General features: G+C 44.8%; 1 protein-coding gene across 2 annotated transcripts; it reads right to left on the minus strand.

The window, feature by feature from the left end:
- Positions 1 to 2,119: 2,119 nt before the first annotated feature.
- MAPK1IP1L (mitogen-activated protein kinase 1 interacting protein 1 like) lies at positions 2,120 to 15,068 on the minus strand. 2 transcript variants are annotated; one of them, XM_052783582.1, is made up of 4 exons: positions 14,951 to 15,068; positions 6,602 to 6,629; positions 5,358 to 6,071; positions 2,120 to 4,899 (listed from the first exon to the last, which is right to left on the minus strand). In XM_052783582.1, exons 2-4 carry the CDS (start codon positions 6,623 to 6,625, stop codon positions 4,888 to 4,890), a joined length of 750 nt encoding a protein of 249 aa, XP_052639542.1. In that variant the 5' UTR covers positions 6,626 to 6,629; positions 14,951 to 15,068; the 3' UTR covers positions 2,120 to 4,887. The 2 variants fall into 2 exon arrangements, with proteins under 2 accessions (XP_052639542.1, XP_052639541.1); XM_052783581.1 differs by lacking the exon at positions 14,951 to 15,068 and adding an exon at positions 8,670 to 9,005.
- Between the last annotated feature and the right edge of the window lie 5,159 nt (positions 15,069 to 20,227).

Below are 20,227 nucleotides of genomic sequence, written 5' to 3' on the forward strand. Positions count from 1 at the left end.
CCCTTCCCTGTCATGAGAAAGTTGGAAAGATGACAGAAACAGAAGTATTGCTATTTTATCTCTCCCTCTCATTTAACAGGGAGGGTACCCTTCGGAAAGTGGTACTACAGAACTGAAGTGCTTGTACTCTTACACTGACTATCCCTTTTTACTTATCTAGGTGTAACTTGTAACTTAACTTTACCCTACTCTATGATCTGCTGCACAGGGGATACAAAGTCCCCATTCTTCTGTCTTCACTGTCATCAAATGGGTTGACTTGAACAGAAGTACCTGCTTTCAACAGCATACTGCCTTGGTGCACACAGCTTTTAACGTTGGATCTCCCACATACCCGAGAAATTCTGCAGGCAAGAGTGACCAAAAAAAAAAAATTTTATCTTGCCATTATCAGCTTAATGGGTGTGCGCATGCGCGCACATTTTTAGATCAACTTAACTCAAATTCCGCTGAATTGTGAGAGCAGAGGAAAAGTTATAGTTGATCCTCCCACTACAACTACCTTGAAAACGTATTTGGGCAAACCGGGCCAATACGAAGTGAAGTATGCAAACGTCATGTCTATGTAGCCCTTATCCCTCTTTGGACCACGACCTTCGGTCCTGCAAGCCCTGCCCCTGCACCAGCCGCCCACGCGCCCGGGTATCGGTGACTCCCGGGTGCAGCCCAGACAGCGAGCGCAGAGCTCACGACTCCCAACGTCACAAACTGCAATATCCAGCCACAGAGCCCGGCCGGATCCAAGCCCACTCGAGATCTTTCTCCAGATGTCTCGGGGGTAAGCACACTACACTGCAATGCAGTGACAGTTAATCGTGCAGCGTGTACTAGTTGATTAGAAGCTTGTAGTAAAAGTTGAAACTTGTATTTCTTGATTTGCCAGATGACACTTAACATACTCATCTATTATGGGCCCGGTGAGTAACGGCTCTTTGAAGTATATAGAACTGTATTCTAGTAATTGGAATTTTGCTCTTAACTTCACAAATTTTTCTATTAAGAAAAATATGTATGAAAAGTTTTGTCCTTACGTAGATGCCTAAGGGCTCTTACTACGCAGAGGTTAAGGACAACCCTCCTATCAACATCCCACCCTTTGGACAGTGTGGAGGCAGTTTCCATCAGGCTGGCAGTGGATCAATGCCTGGAGAGAGTTCAGGCACCTGCCTTCACAACCCCAGACCAGAACTAACGCATCCTACGTTGTGGATCTACCCACGTACAAACTCACCACTTTGCAAGACCCCTGGAACAGTTTTTTCGAAACTAACTACTCCCCTAAGAATTATGTAGATAAGTATCACTTGTCAGATGCTCCCCAGAACTTTGATTAAATTTTTTGGGGCCTGCAGGGCAGTAAGCAATTAACATAATTGGATCACCATGCCCATGTCTTCATCTCTACCAGTGCAAGAGACAGTTCATTTGAGGAATCCAGAGCAGAAGACAATCCCACAGCTAAACACTCTTAAGATGAAGCATTGGCCACGCATTGTGTTGTTCTGTTAACAGATGTAAGGATTACATTCGGTGCACGGTCTAAGAGGAGCTTGTTTTCTAAGCCTTAAAGTGGATAAATATTTTTATTTCCACTCTTTACTGCTCACTGCTGCCATTTTTACCTTCCTGAAAGGGCGAAGGTGTAGACAAAGGCAGCAGCATTGGCCAGCTCAGTGTGAACCATTCTGCGGGCCACCATATACGAAGAATGTAAACATAGTGATGAGTGATGCCCAGACTTTTTGTAGTTCACACCACTGCCAAGCCCTGGAGTTTCTCAAATATTATTATCCACCCTATCCTACCAAACTCCTGAGAAGCATATAAAAACATTGGTTTGCAGGCCACTTACAACATCCACATCTGTCAATTTAGCACAGGAACTGTTCAGAGCTAGGAAAAAATCCACACCACACTCTCTTCACAGGTAAAAAATAAGTCCCATTCCTCCTCTAGAACAAGATCAGATCTTTTTTCTCTTGATTAACAAGGCAGTTTGTGAACAAGCGATACCTGAGGCTGACATGCTACAATAGAGCAACGGTCACATCCACATTTAATACGCCTTATGCACAGGCTGCAAAAATCACAAAAGGAAGAGGAAAAACACTCACAGAAGTCAAGTATTTCTGATTTTATATTCAGTCTTTGCAAATCAAGGATGTCCTATTTTTACTATTCATTCAAGGCAAAATTCTACACAAGCATGTCAAAAGCAGTAATTGAAAAACAGTAAACACAACAGTCTTGAAAATACGTTTAATGTCTAATCTTATACAAAAGTGACAGCATTTTCAAAAAAATATCAAATCCTGTATTTATAGCTTCTCACTATCATACAGCAATATTTGTTTCATCTAAAGAAAATACAGCAGCAGGTGATAATCTATACTTTAAAGATGTGATTGCTTATATTTCATATTGTAAACAAATGCAGTATGTCAATCTCAAAGCACAAGTCAAAACGAACTTCTCAGCAATTTAACTCAAATGATGCATAGAAATGTACAAATTCCATTGCAAAAGCTTCAGGCCAGAAGTTGCTCACACTTGACATAACATGTGATAAAGTTACTACACGGTATATAGTGACAACTTGAGTTTTTACACAATAGATTAACAGGTATACCCTTTTCACTGCTATGCAAAGAACTTTGCTCACAAAAACAAAGGGGTTATGAAACAGTTTTCATGACCTCAAGAAATACGAATATACATTGAAAAACATCCCATATATACTGAATTTTAGCCTAAATGTTCCAGTAATAAATCCTGCCTATTTCAGGAAGAACCTAGAAGTCTAGTTACTTTTACAAATCCCCTTTCCAAAAGTCATTACTCGCTACGTTTGCTTCATCCTTTCCTACCTCTTCCCATTCCCTGCAAAGACATACAGCCAGTGCAATTTCAAACTGGAGTGCTGCTACTGCATGATCCATTCATTTGGAATAAATGTTTTTTCATTACATTGATTTATAATCTAAGGCTGCAGGTATCAAAAAAAGCACTTGAGCAAATGTAGTCAGTGTTCTCTTACGTTTTTAATGAGTCTTGACAAGATCTAAGCCAAGTCGGTTTGGGGGACAACTGGGGCTTGTTTAAGGTTAGTGAAGACTTGTACTTTTGGTTCTATTTCTAGGGTTACAGATGCTAGGTTTTAAGCTGAAATGTTAAGTATTTTTGTTCAGCTCCAGTATTGTCTTCCTAAAACTAAAAAGACACATACCTTTGCTATTAGCTTTCATGACATTAGATTAAAACAGCCACAACCGAGCTGACTGCTTTCTTCTGCAAAAACATTGCAGGATTTTGCCATAAAGGCTAAGACTACTAACAAGCATCACCACCAGGTCACCCCATTTGTTTTTTTAAGTAGTCCATCACATGCATGCAGGAAGCCACGATAAGGTACTGGAAGAGAATTAACTTGCTTTCACAGTTCCGTGATACAAAGACTCCCTAATGAGCTACCATGTTAAGCAAAATTTGTTCCTAATTCTACCTACAGAGGCTAAGTTAGGATATCCCCAGCTGGGGATGAAACAAACTGTCCATGGTCAAAGTCTAGGCTATGAAGTACCACGAAGAGTGCCAGAACTCCTCACTGACACATGGCTGTGTGTCTTGGTAATGCTAAACTAGCATTGCAGCAAACCCCTTGCATGCTCTTTGCACAGATATGGCAGGAATATGAAAACTTACTGCAGTGCCCCTTCAGAGGGGGGACAGCTACGCAGCAGTGCACAGGCTTCTAGACATTCAATTACTCCCAAATTACACTTACTCAGTGAGGTATGCAGACACCGAGCTGAGAACAGAGGACTTCTCCCCATTACAATATTCAGCAGAGGCCCGATGAGACCTCTTCGTTCTCAACTGTGGCAATAAGGATCTTTGTAACTGACAGAACTAAACGCCAAGCCAAGAACTGCCGGGAAGGGAATTGTCAGGTTGGGTTTTTTGATCTTTTAAGCTCAAGTTCAGTTTCAGGGACTCTGAAAAAGTCTGCCGAGTTTACACAACCCAGCAGCAAGGTCAAATTTTAAATGACTAGAACCCAGGTTAGAAATAGGGAAGTACCTTACCTAAGTGGGAATCAGTTTCTCTTTACATAGACCAAGCCAAACTTCCAACCACCACAGAATGAGAACTGGCAAAATGATGTCCTCATTTGCATGCATAAAACTCACATTTGTTGATTCAAAGTTAACTGCACATCCAGGTTATTTAATTTGCACATAAATGCCTGTTTGTGAACACGAACAGTGTGCTGACAAGTCAGACCAAGTATTTCAAATGTGCATCTTCTCTTCCGTAGTCCCAGACTGAGCAATTGTTTTGAGTATGTACAAAATGCTGAGAAAACCTTCAAGTTCACATGCTCTGTCTCTTTAGTTTGAATTACTGTAGCATGTTCAAAAATTTGATTTCTTGACAAAAATCTTGAAACACTTTTTATTGACATTTTAGAATAACCTGAAAAGCGACAAAATATGACTATCCATCCATTCAGTGACCAGCACAAGTCTGGCAACAAGACTTAAAGCATTCATGGCAATTCAAGAATTAACTTTTTTTTTTCTTTAAGTCCTTGGGCCTGATTATAATCCTTACTTGGCAACTCCCATTTTTCCAAGGAATACTTGCCAACATAAGAACCACAGATGTTAGTTTTATTTCTGCTCTTCGTAATTCATTAAATCAAACCATTATGCCAGCATACGAGCAAGGTAAATTTATGCAAACTGCTCCTTCATACCTCAAATGCACGTACAAGAGGCAAGTATTCTTCATAGCCCCAAACATTACTGAAACAAAAACCGTAAAAATCTCTGTAAGTAGTGGATGAAGGTGGAAAGCTACAGTATTTTGTTGCCCAGAACGTATTCAACGGTAAGGCTGCAAGAGACAATAATTCATGGTCAATACAGGCTTTTCACAAAGCAGTTAATTCACAGTTACAAAAATTCTTAATTAAAAACAAATTCATCCTTACAATTTGTTATTCCCTCCCTCTGTGCCCTAGAAGCAATCTCTCTAGATTACAGACTAGAATATTTTCTCTTTCAGAAATTATTACAAGGCTTTCCCCCCTTTTTTGCCTTTTAGAGAAGGCTTTCCAAGTAGTGGAAGACCACCGTAATGTGATGCTTAGATGCACTCCAACTTGATATAATTTCACTGTCCTAGCATATTTAGTTAAGTGTTTAAGAAGTTGGCTATTATTCTGCTGACTACAGAAATAAGACAGATGTGCCGAAATTCCTTACCTGCACTAACAGGTCTTATGCAACACAATTTCCATGCTTAAAAGTGTAACATTTTAGAGTAATTCAAGACCAAAATTAAATACTCACATGGGGACCACCAGGCATTGATGGAGCACCAGCAGGACCAGATGGCACTTGAAAAGGATTAGGGGGCGTAGGATATAGTCCTGGAGCTGGATATGATCCTGTGGGTGGAGGAAATGGACCTGGCGGTGAAGGTCCCCATGTTCCAGGTGGGACCGTACCCCATGGTACTGTTGGCGCAGCCCCTGGAGTCTGGGTAGGAGCGGAATATGGCCCTGGGGGTGGATATGGCATGCTAGGTGCAGGATACTGCCCTCCCATTGTTGGTCCCCATGCTCCAGAGGGCATGGATCCCCATGGCCCAACGGGAGCAGGAGGTGCAGCTGGCTCTGTTGGACCACCATAAGGTCTTGGAAGCTCTGGAAAGGGCATATTTGGTGGAGGATATTGCCCTGGTGGGACAGGACCTGGCACAGTTGGGGGTGGATATGGACCACCAGGAGGAGGGCAAGAGGGTCCAGTAGGAGGAGGAGGAAATGGAGCAGGCGGTCCAGGGGGCATTGAAGGATACATTCCTGTTGGTGGAGGTCCGAATGGCACGCTGGAAGCGGACGTATTTGGTGGCAGTCCGGCTGGCGCCGTAGGGGGAGCGCTTGGGTTGTTCCAAGGATTCGAAGCTGGCCAACCCTGCGGTGGCTGACCAGGCTGTTGACCGGGTTTTGTACTGCTCACTTTGGAGGTTTTAGCAGGCGACTGATCTGGTAAAGCATCTGCCAACTAAAAGATAAAGCATCAGTGAGAACATAAAATGCCTACTGGACTTACTAGTTGCAGACATTCATACGTTTCAGTTGCCAAAACAGGAGGAGAAGAGCTCTTTGTTGCTGCACAGAGAGGATTACATTCATTTTTGTGCAGCTTCTATCGTTAAGGGAGAAGAGGCATTTTGACATGCTGCAGTTAGAAAACCAAAGATAAAAGGTGACCTACCACACATAGCAATAAGCAATTTCAGCGCAAATCCGAAAAGAAAAGATTTTCATAGGTTTCCATTACAGCTATTCTGACACTATTAAAGCACAACTCCCTTGTTAATATCACAGCAGAAGAGAACCCACAAGGCACCTAGCAGCTTCATGTTTAGTCCACAGATTGCTACATCTACCCAAAAGGAAAACACCACAACTGCAATACAGAGGAAATCGCCTCTCAACTGTAAGCTCCCCTTCTTCTTGAAAAAGTATGTCAACTTTTAGAATGAAGTAACACAACTGGCTGATCTTCAGGAAAGAAAAACTGTTACTTACCGAAAAATCATCAGTTCCAGACATTTTGCTGAAAAGTAAGGTAAGATAAAGTGAAATTTGTTGAAAATAAAAGTATTTCAAGCAAGAGTTCATGAGACAAACTCTACATTTGTCTCATTCAAACCACAGTAAGTGTTGAACTGGCAGCACCTCTTAGCAGTGGCTTTGTTTTAATGACCCTGGCCCACACAGATATGTGCTACCCAAATACTTTCCTCTTGAGAAAGTTCTCACGAAAAGGAAAGTCTTCAGCCTCTACCTGTCTCATCTCAGACAGGACTGACACGTAAGGTAAATGTGTCACATTACACTAAGAAAAAATATTTCAAGTATTCATACCGAGCAGACAGCCTACCCAGACAGCGATGCCTGTAAAGTATTCACGGTCTTTTCTAAACCAGGACTCAGAAAAGGTATGGCAGGCTGCTTACAGGTAAAGTTAATGCATCTAAACCAAAACATGATTAAATCCCCGCGCAAATCTTACTGTCAGAAATACAGGAACTGCAGTTTGCTGATGCTTTATCCTCCAATTATTTCAAAACACACTAAAGGTAGTGGATGATCTTATTTATGTTCACTGACTCTAGCTAGCTAGCCTTAACTGAACGTAGACATGGCAAAGGTGTCATTAATGCATACCTAACTTCTAACCTCTCAATGTTTACAAGAAGGACTGAAAACAGGGACCAATGAGGCATGTGCTATCTTTTCATGAAGGCAACTACTGTACTTAAAGCTTTCCAGAGCTTCACCACAATGAACACCGACTGGCTTTGTCAATCTTTATTAGCCATGCAAAAGGGCAGCTGAGTTACACTCAGTTTGACTAACTGACAACAAATACTGACTAGAGGTGAATAACTGTTAAAAATATGACCAAAAGCTGGTGAAATAGGTAGATGTGCCCCAGGGCAGCCAGAAGGTTTTAGGGGAGAGTGTAGGAGATAGAAAGGAACATAAGAGGAGGAAAAATGCAAAATATAAGTCAAGAGCACAAATACTACTGCCAAGTTGACACCCATGAAAAACAATCCTTGTTTTTCCTTGTTGATGGTGAAGACCTGACTTTTAACACAGAGACTGGTCTCAGGGACGGAGGTCTGTACAGAGAGCCTGTAACAAATAGCTTTATATGCTCCATTAGATTATAAATTACATAATGTGCATATAAACTAGAGTAATCTCTGAAACTGTATTGTAAGTTTATTACTATCTATTCCTAATCTTAGGACAGTACTGGATCAGAACAAGGGGCCATTCAGCTCAGCATCCCATTTTATCTTCAACAATGACCAGCAGGGAAGAACAAGAACAGGGATGACACTCACCCCAATACTTCAATGATACCAAGCTCAGAGACTTCCTAAGTTGTAGGCAATTTCTGTGGAATAACAGCCCTCAAATAACTTCTTTTCCATAAACACGTCTGGTTTCCCCGCTTGTACCTACAACATCCATTGGCAAGGAACTCCACAGGGCTGCTATTTGTTACACAAAAAGGCCCCTTCTTTTTTGTTCTAAACCTGGATCTTACTAGTCTCAGTTGTTGCTCCTTCATTCTTGCAGCTGAGGAAAACAGCAAGTCTATTCTTATCCACCCTGCCCATGCTGATCATTATTCTACAGATTTTTAGCATTTTCTTTTAGCTGTTCCTTCTCCAGGCTGTGAGCTCTAGCTTATTTCATTGACCCTTGTGCAGCAGCTATTCCATACCTTTGATTATGCTCTCTGCTTCTCTTTGAGGCTTTTCCAATTCTTTTGTATCTTTTGAGATGAATGACAAGAAAGAACCACACAGAATTCAAGATGCGAGATAACCACTGATTTATACAGTTTCATAATTATGTTCTGGTTTGTCTTCTATTTCCTTCTTAATACTTCTTAATGTTTCATCTGCTTTTTGATCACTACGGAACTGACACTATTGTGGCAATATTTCATTCCTCAGTGTTAAGGGTCAGCCCATCATTTTATATATGAAATTATATGCACCAGTCTACATTTATCTACTCTGAATTACATCAGATTTATCAACATTGAATTATATCTGCCCCATTTTATTACCTAATCCTTTCTTTCCTGAATGGCTTCATATCAACAAGACACTGCTCATCTCATTTCCCAAGTTATTTATGACCACACCGAGCAACCCAGACCCCTGTGGAAACACAGTGAACTTCTCAGGTTACACCTAATAATTTAAATAAACCTTGCAAGAAATACCTCATAATTTAAATAAACCTTTTAAGAAATACCTACCTACAAAGTTAGCACCCTGGTGGAAGTCAGTGCCTAATTGCATGAATCCAAAGGTTTGTTAAAGCTCCAACATTAGCTTATAACAGCATGTGGTGGGTTATCCCTGGCTGAATGCCAGGTGCCCACCAAAGCTGTTCCATCACACCCCCACACACACCTGAACAGGGGAGAGAAAAATATAACAAAGGGCTCGTGGGTCGAGATAAGGACAGGGAGAGATCACTCACCAATTACCATCACAGGCAAAACAGACTCAACTTGGGGAAAATTAACTTAATTTATTACCAATCAACCAGAGTAGGGTAACGAGAAATAAAACCAAATCTCAGAACACCTTCCCTCCACCCCTCCCTTCTTCCTGGGCACAGCTTCACTCCCAGATCCTCTACCTACCCGCCCCACGGCACAGGGCGACAGGGAATGGAGGTTACGGTCAGTTCATCACACATTGCCTCTGCCGCTTCATCCTCTTCAGGGGCAGGACTCCTCACACTCTTCCCCTGCTCCAGCGTGGGGTCCCTCCCACGGGAGACAGTCCTTCACGAACTGCTCCAGCGTGGGTCCCTTCCACAGGCTGCAGTCCTTCAGGCACAGACTGCTCCAGCGTGGGTCCCCCACAGGGTCACAGGTCCTGCCAGAAAGCCTGCTCCAGCGTGGACTCCTCTCTCCACGGGTCCACAGGTCCTGCCAGGAGCCTGCTCCAGCGTGGGCTTCCCACGGGGTCACAGCCTCCTTTGGGCATCCCCCTGCTCCGGCATGGGGTCCTCCACAGGCTGCAGGTGGAGATCTGCTCCACCGTGGACCTCCCTGGGCTGCAGGGGGACAGCCTGCCTCACCATGGTCTTCCCCACGGGCTGCAGGGGAATCTCTGCTCCAGCGCCTGGAGCATCTCCTCCCCTCCTTCTGCACTGACCTGGGGGTCTGCACCAAGGGTTGTTGCTCTCACATGTTCTCACTCCTCTCTCTGGCTGCAGCTGCTGTTGCACAGCAACTTTTCCCCTTTCTTAAATCTGTTCTTAGAGGCACTACCACTATCGCTGATGGGCTTGGCCTCAGCCGCCGGTGGGTCCACCTTAGAGCCAGCTGGCATTGGCCCTGTTGGACATAGGGGAAGCTTCTAGCAGCTTCTCACGGAAGCCACCCCTGTAGCCCCCCCGCTACCATAACCTTGCCACACAAACCCAATACACAGCAGTAGTTCCTTCAAGTAAGTACAAATACCTGTATCAGATGAGGTAGACTGTTCAGATAGATGATTATTTGTTTAAAGTTGAGAAACCGACTGAATTACATCAGGAAAGTGGTTTCTGCTCCCATTATTAACAGCTCAGCTGTTCAAGAGACATCTACCAGAAAAAGCTCAATTTCTCTTCAATAAATACCTCTAATGTTAAAAGAGTTCATTAGTTTTTGCAACGTACCATGCTCAATAATAATCAGAAGTTGATATGTGCTTTTTACTGGCATTGTAGTTCAATTTACCTATATAGACATAGAAGCTATTTAATACAACCCATAAAATATAGGAAATCAATCATAATATACAGACAAGTACAAAAATAATTTTTTACGTAAGTGCACATGTAAATGTATTCATAAGCAAAAAACCCCCAAACAAAACCAGGTTAACAAAAAGCAACACCAAAACAGGCCAAGAGAATCATCCTTTCTTTAGGCAGATGGAGAGATGGAATAAGACCAACTGAAAAACAGATCTACAAGAGACTGAAAAAAAGCTCACAGAAGTAGTTAGAACATATGCCGCAAGGGAGAGAAAGAAGAAAGGAAACAAACCTGAAGGAGAACTCAGAAGAAAATCCCATGATCTGTCACAAAAGTGACAGAGTAGTAAATTCAAGTCAAAGCAGTGGATGAATACAGTTGAAACAGGCCTGCTTACAAAATATCAACAAATACCCAGTAGGTAATTTCAAAATACTTCTGTGACATGAAAATTAAGGAAACAATTCTACTGCATGACTTATAAAAAAAGTACAGTTAAGCATAGCTTATAATGAGATTTAGTGGCTTTTTTACTTTGGCAAGCAGACAAGACCAACATTTGTTGGCAACATTTAGCATAACTGAGTCAATGCCAAGCATGTCAAGGATCCTCTCGCAGACAGGATGGCCTACTTCAGGGACATTTTTTAAACATACATTTAATCTGGGTACTGCCACCTTCATTTAATAAAAGAAACTGAAATTACCATGAGATGCATTCAGAGAACATATGAACTAATTTGTACCTAAACCTAGAACCCATATTCCATTCAAGTCATTCAACACTAGTATAAAGGATTTCAATCAAAACCTTACAGAAATATCAATTATATTTGTAAGAGTATTGCCCAAGGCATTCACATGCTCACAAATTGGACTCAGAGACACTGTCAGACAGAAGACCTCCATGTAACTCCATTTTAAAGTCCCCACTGGTCACGCGTGGGCTCAAGATTTTAGAAGAATGTACTGCATGGTGCCTTGACTAGATTTCTAGAGTCAGTAGAGTTAACAAATGGACTCTCATTTTCTCTTGAAGCTTTCCTAGAAGAGCACTGCACAAGCACTGACACGAGCAGAGAAAAGCCGATTCATGTAATAGCCGTCCGTTTGCCACACTTAAATTCTACTTCCAACTACTCTTTCCTGGACTTGGGGGGAAGAAAGAGTGAGTGGAAAGAGCGTTCAGGAGTTTAAGTAATTTGGCAGGGAGTAGAAAGACTACAGAACTGGCAGCATTCAAACTGAAGGCCTGCTCGCATCCAGAGTGCTGTAAGATAAGATTTCCTTTGTTTTCTGAAGGCCGCCGCCCCTGGAAACATCCCTTGCTTTCCAGAAGCGCAGAGCCTGCCAGCTCCAGATCGGCTGGTCAGGGCACCATTTCTCAGCCACCTCTGAGAACACATTTGGCCAGAAGTGCAAAACTGAAGCGAGGGAAAGAGAGAGATGACTGACATCTGCAAAAAAGGCATCTAGGAGCAGAAACTCTCTCATCCTTTACCCTGAAGAGCGATGAGACGGCATGAAGGACTTCCACTGCACCTACCCAGAAACCATACACAGCCAAATCTTCAGACCACAGTCCAAGCCCTCCTGGACACCCACGAGCTGCTCCCAAAAATTAACAGCAGGTAGGCAAGGCAAGCAAGCCTGCTGGGCTCTGTGCCGCAGGCTGGAGAAAGGTTGGGAAGCACTCCTCCGACATGGCACTGGCAGGCTAGGTCTACCAACAGCGTTCAAGACCAGCTGGCGATTTTCAGAGAGGTCTGTGAAAACTCCATTTCTGGAAGCGTGATGCTACATGTGGCATACTAAATCTGTCCTACTAAACAGCTTCCACAGTGTTTTTTAAGCTCTAAACCCTCTCTGATCACATCCAGCCCAACTGAAACTGATGGATGCAGCAGCATTTTTTCCCATGCTCTTGCCTTTCCTGGCTTTTATCCATCATCAGTCCTCAGGGACCCCCATTAGAAAGAGCTGTCCAAAACCGTTTTTCTCTCTTTTACTAAAGCTATCCAAAACTAAGCATCAACTGCTTGCCTTTTTTTTTTTTTTTGAGTTGTATGACATTTTTCGAACACTTGATGTGCCCGATTTAGTTCCTGTCTCCAAGATTATCTTTCAAACACAGAAAAATGCTTTCTAGACGCAACAGGCTCTGCTGCATTTCCACTGGGTGGCATGGCTCTCTCAGCAAAGAAGTTCTTTTGTCACTGTAACATGACTAATACCTACCAGCATAACCTCATCTACAACAAGATTTCTGCCCACATAAGTATAACTACCCAACATAGCTATACAGATAAAATGGAAGAGAGACCAAATCTTTGACAGCTTCTAAATGTTTTCTAAAATATGCAAATTTCTGCAGCTTCTACCTTCAGGCATTAAGCATCAACATTTTATAGCTGGCCTTTCCCTATCTTTAATGCCTTCTCAGCAGCTGCACTGATGCACTTACGCACCAAGCAATCATTTAGTCTGACCTGCATGTTTATTCATTGGGAGAACAAAGACAATTCGTAAACAGACTGAAGGGAAAAAACCAACAGTTACATCATTAGTAGCTACGTGAGATTTGGTAATCTTTCTGCCCTTTCCCACATCCATTTTGACTGACAAAAAGGAGAGAAGTCAGATTTTTAGTTTTCAGATTTTCCGGACAGATTGAATTAAGAGTGACAACCAAAACGTTGCATTTGCTATAAATTATCAACTACCAGAAAAAAATAATTCTTCAAAATAGAGGTCTTACCAGTTTCTAAAACCTGTAAAATACAAAGCCATAAGGAACTGTAATCTGTTCCAGTCTTCCACCCATGACAGGCCATTCAGTTTCACAGCTGCCTCCCCACCAACACCAGACCTAATCACTTCAGATGGTAACCACATCACAGGCAGATGGTTCCAAACCCAGCAGACATCTATCACTTCCGAGGTGGCTTGTTTGTGTGCCAGCTGTGATACAAAATCAGTGGAGAACAGTGAGTGTCCACTGCCAAAGATCACTCCTGTCCACACCATCCTACCCTGTGAATCTTGCAAAAGATGTATTAGTCCAGCAGCTCTGAATAATTAAAACATATCTTCCACAGTTGCCTCTCAACTTTCTTGAGAGCTGTGGAGCCCATTCTCAGCATATTATCCTCATTTTTTAAAGTGTGCTTTATTTCTCATTTATAGCTTTAGCTTCCAATTATCAATTCTTCAGAAGTCTTCCCGAACTAGCTGTAAAAGCTATTTAAAGAATACCTGTGTTCTCCTCCTACCAAAGCTATATACTCAGGAATTATCAGCTTAATTATTTTTATCTGTTTTGGATGAAATAAACATACTCACCCCGAGTGTGAGCGATTACCAAATCTCTTCACTGCAGGGTTTTTGGTGTGTTGTCCCCGTCGTCCCCCCCCAAAACATCAAAACTGTGTGTCATATACCAGTTCTAGCCTGAACAGTAACAAACCACACACCCTTCTGCTCCTTAACATAGGCTCTTTTCCAGGACAACTGCTTTTCAGGATACAATCTCACTGCATGGATACAGCTGGCATCTTGATTTGGCACTGTTAAAACGTACTTGAATGAACTCGAGTTTCAGGAATATCAAAAGTGCTTTCCAGGACTGGCTTGATATTTACCACAAATTTTTGCATCAGCCACTGGCCTCCACAGGTCTTGGGGAGGGTAGTTTCAGGGTGTGTCGTTTTTGCTTAAAAAAAAAAAAAAAAGCTACTTTGTTCTAACATCCACTGACAATGAACAGCATCAGATTAACACTGTTTTCCATAGAAATCACCTACAAGCAAGTTCTCTCTCAGAGGTGAAACCTGTCGGATAAGTAGTTCTCTCTCAAAGCAATGTGCCCTTTGATACCATGCAATGCTAGCTTTTCCAGTAAGTCAGCTACCTCGTTAACATTTGATAAAATGAATCAATTTCTCATAAACTGCAAGAAATTGACTTGCCCGAGCCCTTCTTCGGCAAAGAACCTTTGAGTTAAAGGGTCACTGACACGCGATCCACAATCATTTATATAGTCATTTACAGATTACGACCATATAGCATAAACACAAGCCGAGAGAGCATTTTACCCGGCCAAGACACAAACAGCTACCACCGTTACACAGAGTAAACCGGGATCCGCTACGAACGAACCTCCTTCGCTGTGCCGACATCAGCAAAGCCGGCCCCACGTAACCGAAAGCGGCAGCAGCCATTAGGCCGCCACCGGCACCCCCAAGCGATACGCCCTCCCCCGGCGGCGGGTCTCCGAGCGGGGGGGTGGGGGGGGCCGGTTTCTGCCACTCACTCGAGGCCAGCGACCCCCGGTACCACCCCTCCGCAGCTCGCCGGGGCTGAGCGAGTCGGCGGCACCTCCCCGCCCGCCTCTCCCGGGGGTTTGAAGAGGGAAGAGCCAGCTGCGGCCCGACGGTCGCCGGGGGCGGTGTGGGGTGGAACCCCCCCTCCCTTCCCTTCCCACCCCGGTCAGGCCCGCCCTCCCTCCCGCTGGCTGGCTAACGGGCCGGCCGGGCGGCAGAGCGCCGTTCCGGCCCGCCGGCCGCCCTACAGGCGGCGGGTACCTGGGCGGGAGGAGCGGAGCAGGACCGGGAGCGGGAGCGCGGCGCAGGCCAGGAGCCAGGCAGCAGGCGGCGGCCCGCAGCACCACCGCCACCCCCGACGCCCAGGCGGAAGCGGAACTGCGTCACGCGCCCCGCCTCCCCAACGCCCGGAAGGTCACGAGCTTAGCCCCACCCACCCACCTACCCCCCGAGGAGCGTCGCGCCCACTCCCCGCCCACACCGCTGCGGGGCACGTGACAATCCCCCCTCCCCCCCCCCCGCCGCCGCCGCCGCCGCCGCGCGGTCACGTGGTCCCTTCCCGCCCACTGCCTCCCGTGCGCCCAGGGGCGGCTGAGCCGCTGACAGGATTCGGCCGGCGGCTCCCGCCCGCCGCGGGTTGGGGTCCCCACCGGGACGGGCGGCTTTTCTCCCCGGCCCGGCCCCGGCCTCGGAGCACCCAGAGGCGGGAGTACTCGGCGACGTTGGTTCCGCCGCCCGCCGAAGGGTGTTTTCAGTGGCGCGGAGGGTGATCTGTAGCCCTTTGCTGTCTCGGCTGACGGGTTTCCCCTCAGCTAGCACAAAATCCCACCAGATTGTACCTAAACTTAGCCAAAACGTCTGCTTTTCACATTTCGGACCTAAAGGATGGACGGCACACCTGAACGCTTGGCAGGTTTTCTCACACAAGATAATGACCTCTCCCTGCCTACCTTCATGTCCTCAGAGCCTCGTGGTGAGGAGGACTAAATACATCGCATCGTTTGCCTGCCCTGCCCCTCCGAGCTATGACACTAATTCTGCAAGCATTTGCATACACAGATAATTCCGTTAAACTCAGCAGAAACGCGGGCATGGCCAATGCCGAGCACATGCTGACATTTCTCTCCCGTGCGATGGTGCCCTTCCCTTTGCCAGCACACATCTATTTGCACTTTTCAAGGTCATTATTTGGCCGTTTCTGAAGCAACTGGGAAAAAGCAGCAGCGAGAGCAGGCCCCAGGCATGAAACCGCAATATTTTTACTGCTTTATTTGCAGAAATCGTTACTACAAAAACTAAATGGGTAGTCGCTACAGACCCAGTCCCGCGATGGCATGATATCCCATTAATCTGCTCCCTCCAGATTTAATTAAACGCTGTGGAAAATTTAGGCTGACTTCACAGTTCGGTCGCAATTGCCTTTCCGAGTAGGACGATCACTGGGAGTTTGTGTAGAAACAGCACTGCTGGCATGGCCTCGTTGGGAGAAATGAGCAAATAAGAGTGAAATCAATCTGCCTTCCAGCTGTGTGCCGGGCACAGCGGTTCAGCTCACCTTCGCTTTTCCACGCTCGAAAGGCCTCGCCGTGGGCGGTTGCTGCTGTGTCCTGGACTGCCAGCAGTGACAGCAGGAGTCCCCAGAGCATGACGTTTCTTCCCAAGTAATCTGGTAGTTAGAAACCTTAATTAATGAGCAAACATGCAGCTGATGACGGTGATGATGTGTCGCTTCAAATAACAAACTGGGACTGCAATAGCACTTTTAATGAATAACCTTACCAGCCAACCTTGCCAACCTTGACGTTAGGATTGCCCAATGTGTAATAAGTGTGTCCCCCTCTTTGCAGAAGCAGAAGATGATGAATTTTTGTACAAATATTTATTTGTATACACAGCTTTCCCCTCCTTCAGGCAAACATAGCTCTTCATCTGTGTGTATGTATTTGCTGAACGTTGTAAAAAGACCTGCAGACGCGACTTTGCATAATTTGTGGGCAATCGATCCATCTTAGTGCCAGGAATAGGACTCGGGGGGCCTAACGCCGAGCCCTGGCCACATCCTGTTGGAAGACATTACTTTGCACTCTAGATTATGTAATGGAAAACAAGTTGGGATGAAATTGCAAATTTAGAACTTGCGTGCAGCTCTTAAGGAAGACAATGGAAGCTGTGTGAAAGAAATTTGGCTCCCAATTAGTAAGAGGCATTATTTTCCATGCCTCCGTTGTAGGACCTGCGATGGTATTATTTAAATTATTCAGAAAGGCTGTTTGGTGTGATAATATGAGGGTGGTTCTTCATTACAGGTCCACGTTGCAGGGCCTGTGCTGTTGCCTCTATGTTATAAGTATAGGCCACTTTGTTTTTTCTTCAGCATCATATAAATATTTGTGTTGGAAAGAAGCTCTGGTCTAACCTCCATCTCAAAACAGGGCTAGCTTCGAACCTTGTCCAGCTGAGTTTTGAGTGTCTCCAAAGACGGAGATTGCCCAACCTCTCTGGACGTTCAGTCCGGTCCCTAAATACGGTCACTGTGAATACTACCGTTATTCCTTGCAGCTTGTCGGACAGTCCCTTGCTGCAACTCATTACTGTTGCTGCTTGTTCTTTTGCCACGTACCTCGGCAAAGCTTCTGCCTGCTCTGTAACCCCTCTCCGGGTGGCTGCAGACTGCAGTGAGATCCCTCCTCCCCTCTCTCCTAGCTCAAAAATACAGTTTCCACAGCCTCTCTTCATATGCTGTATGCTTCCGCCCCCCAGCCCTGCCAGTGGCCCCCCTCTGAACGCCCTCCAGTTTGTCAATATCCCTCTTGTCTTTCAGTGGCAAAATTGGGCATAATTGCTTGCCTTGGCCTTTATTTTAGGGTAAAAGACCAACAGACAATACTTAAATTGTCTGATTTAGTACTTTTCAGGGACAATAACACAGATCTTGAAATGTGACAAGCATCAGAGTCAGAAACTTTACCGCACCCAGAGGGCTGTGCATGCCACAAACAATAAATTCAGAGGAACAATAACAGTATCTTTTTTGTACCTCCTGCTTTTACATCAGCTAGTCAGGAGGAGGAACTGAGACTCAGCGGAGGCATCCCTTTTCTATCCAACCAGAAAATAAAAGGATTAGTTGTTTTTTTTTTTTAACGAGTTTAAAATTATGGAATGTAATGTCAGTTTTAGTTAAGAAAATGCCAGTCTCTGATGATGGGCTAGAACAGTGAGTTACAAGATATTAAGCTTCAGTTACGGTGTTGATTCTTACTGGGCGATGTCACTCAGCTTTTATATTCATGCTTCACTGTGCCCTGTGAACATCATGCGCTCTGAAGAATTAGCTGAGCCACCCTGAAGCTAGATTTTAAAGGATACCAGATGGTATGTTCAATGCATGTGGTAAGCTTTTATATGCTTTTCCCCTATGGCCAATCACTGACTGATCATTTATTTCAAAACCCTCATAAAATAAATCACTTTGAAAATGACGCCGTCTCTAGTTAATAAGTGCTCTTTCTCAAAGCAGAGGCTTGTTGCCATGAAGATAAAATCATAAAACTGGTTCAAAGTGCATTGGGATGGCAAATGCACCCTATTGAGGAGATGAGAGAAACTGGATTGAACTGGAAAGGAAGCATTGCTGTCTGCTTGTTGTGAAATTATGAGCAGGTGAACTGTCATTAAAGACACTTCGACAGTCACTTAGGTACTAACACAAGCATTTTCTGTGACAAGGAGTGAATTTTTTGGGTACATTTTCTTTCCACAGTGATGGATATGTAAAGCCTTGATCATGTGTCAAGTTACTGCGCGAGTTTCTTTTCAGATTTTGGAGCTAGTGATTATATCTGGCAGCAGAAGACAGAGCTCTCTTCACTTTTTCTTGGTCTTTTGTGAATAAGAAGTACAAAATTCCTCTCTGTGTGACACCAGTGAAACCCACCTCATCATCTGTCCTCTCAGAGAGGCGCACACCTCCTCCCCATCCCCAAAGAGAGAACCAGGGTTCCCCTGAGGGATGCAAACCTTTGTCAGTCCCTTTTCTGTCCTCCCCTTCCCCCTTCCTCCGCATGCCCCATCCCAAACCATGGTTCCTGGTGTGGTGTTGCAATCCTCGCAGCCTCTCAATGAGTTTTGTGACATTTGCTGTTTGGCTTACAGCCACGGCTCTGACAGGCAGATGATAATATGAAATTATGGCCCTTCATTTTCTGAAGGATCATGTTTTCAAGTGCCCGCTGCTGTGGAGACAAACTGGAAAATTTCTTTTTTCAAAAGCTCAAAAAGCAAATAAAAGGCCCCCTTACTTTATTTTGCTTTTATTTTGCAATTGGAAATGAAGCTCTTTTTTTGGAGAGGGAAAAGGAGGTGAGGAGTAGCTGGCTTGTGGAGACTTTGGCCTGGCAATGAGGGCAGAGTTGATTTTTCCTGTAGTCCAGACTCTCTGACAGATAGAAACTTGCAGGCACACACACACACATCCCTGGTGGAGAAACTTAAGAACAGTCACAGTGGGACAAACCAAAGGTCCAGCTGGCCTCGAGTCCCGCGTGACTGTGGGCAATGCCAGATCCTTAGGAAAAGGACAAAGACAAGGAATGTGCAATGATCCCGCCACCCCCCAAAGCCTCCGAGCCCCTGGCACTCGGCAGCCTGGGGTTCCATCCGCACCAGCAGCAGCTGGAGACCCACTGAAGGCAACGCCAGCACTGTGTGAAGGTATCGTTCGTGCCATGGGGTGCCTGCTGGTTATCTCCGTGATTGCGTGAGTAGCTCCCAGCAGGAAGAATGTGCCCCGGATTGCTAAATCTCAATCCCTTGAGTTTTTCATTGCTTCCCTACGATGCCGTTTGTGGCCCTGTCTTTATGCCTCATTTGATCTTTCTGTGCAAAGCAGTTGGGATCAGTTTGTTCATCAAGAGATGCTTCTGTGCTCATGCACTTCTGCTCTCTGCCTGGCACGCCACACTTCCTCTGCAAACCCTCCCAGATCTCCAGTTTTGCCCAGCCACTGACTGCACTTCTATATGTGAAATTAATTGTTCAATACCAAGTTGCTAGTGTCTCTACTACAGATGTATATTGATGGTGTAGCCATACTGCTAAGGTCAATGATCCACTGATTGGTGCCAAAGAACACATTTACAGTCAAATGGCTTGTAGTAATTCAGGGAATGATGCACAGAAGGATCATTTGAGCTCGTGAAGGATCTGTAAGTCACTGATATGACAAAGGTGCTACTGAAGGGCGTGTGATGAATTATTGACATGAGTATTCAGTATAAAACACTGTGTGGAAAGCATTACATCCAGGGGTGCGTGGCAGCATGGGCCAAGCTGCCTTTTCTGCTTGTATGAGGTTTGGTGGAGAGCCTGGCTCCAGGGGACTCTTGTTTTACCTACACATCCGGGAGGTTCATAGCAGCTGAACAGAAGCTGACCGTCTGACCCAAAATCCTCCAGATGAAGACCAAGTCGATGCTCACTTGTAAATTTCAGTGGTTTTAGGAATCTGTCAGAGTGGGGGTATTTTCTCCCAACATT

This window comes from Harpia harpyja, chromosome 3, assembly GCF_026419915.1.
Source record: "Harpia harpyja isolate bHarHar1 chromosome 3, bHarHar1 primary haplotype, whole genome shotgun sequence".
NCBI classification, from domain to species: Eukaryota; Metazoa; Chordata; class Aves; order Accipitriformes; family Accipitridae; genus Harpia; species Harpia harpyja.

Excerpts from the sequence above, each read along its gene's own strand:
- MAPK1IP1L (XM_052783581.1), bottom strand. The coding sequence starts at position 8,698 with ATGAAGCCATTCAGGAAAGAAAGGATTAG. Across the intron at positions 6,630-8,669 it reads TTCAGGAAAGAAAGGATTAG|CAAAATGTCTGGAACTGATG; the intron begins GTAATAAAATGG and ends CTTACTTTTCAG. Across the intron at positions 6,072-6,601 it reads CTGGAACTGATGATTTTTCG|TTGGCAGATGCTTTACCAGA; the intron begins GTAAGTAACAGT and ends TTTATCTTTTAG.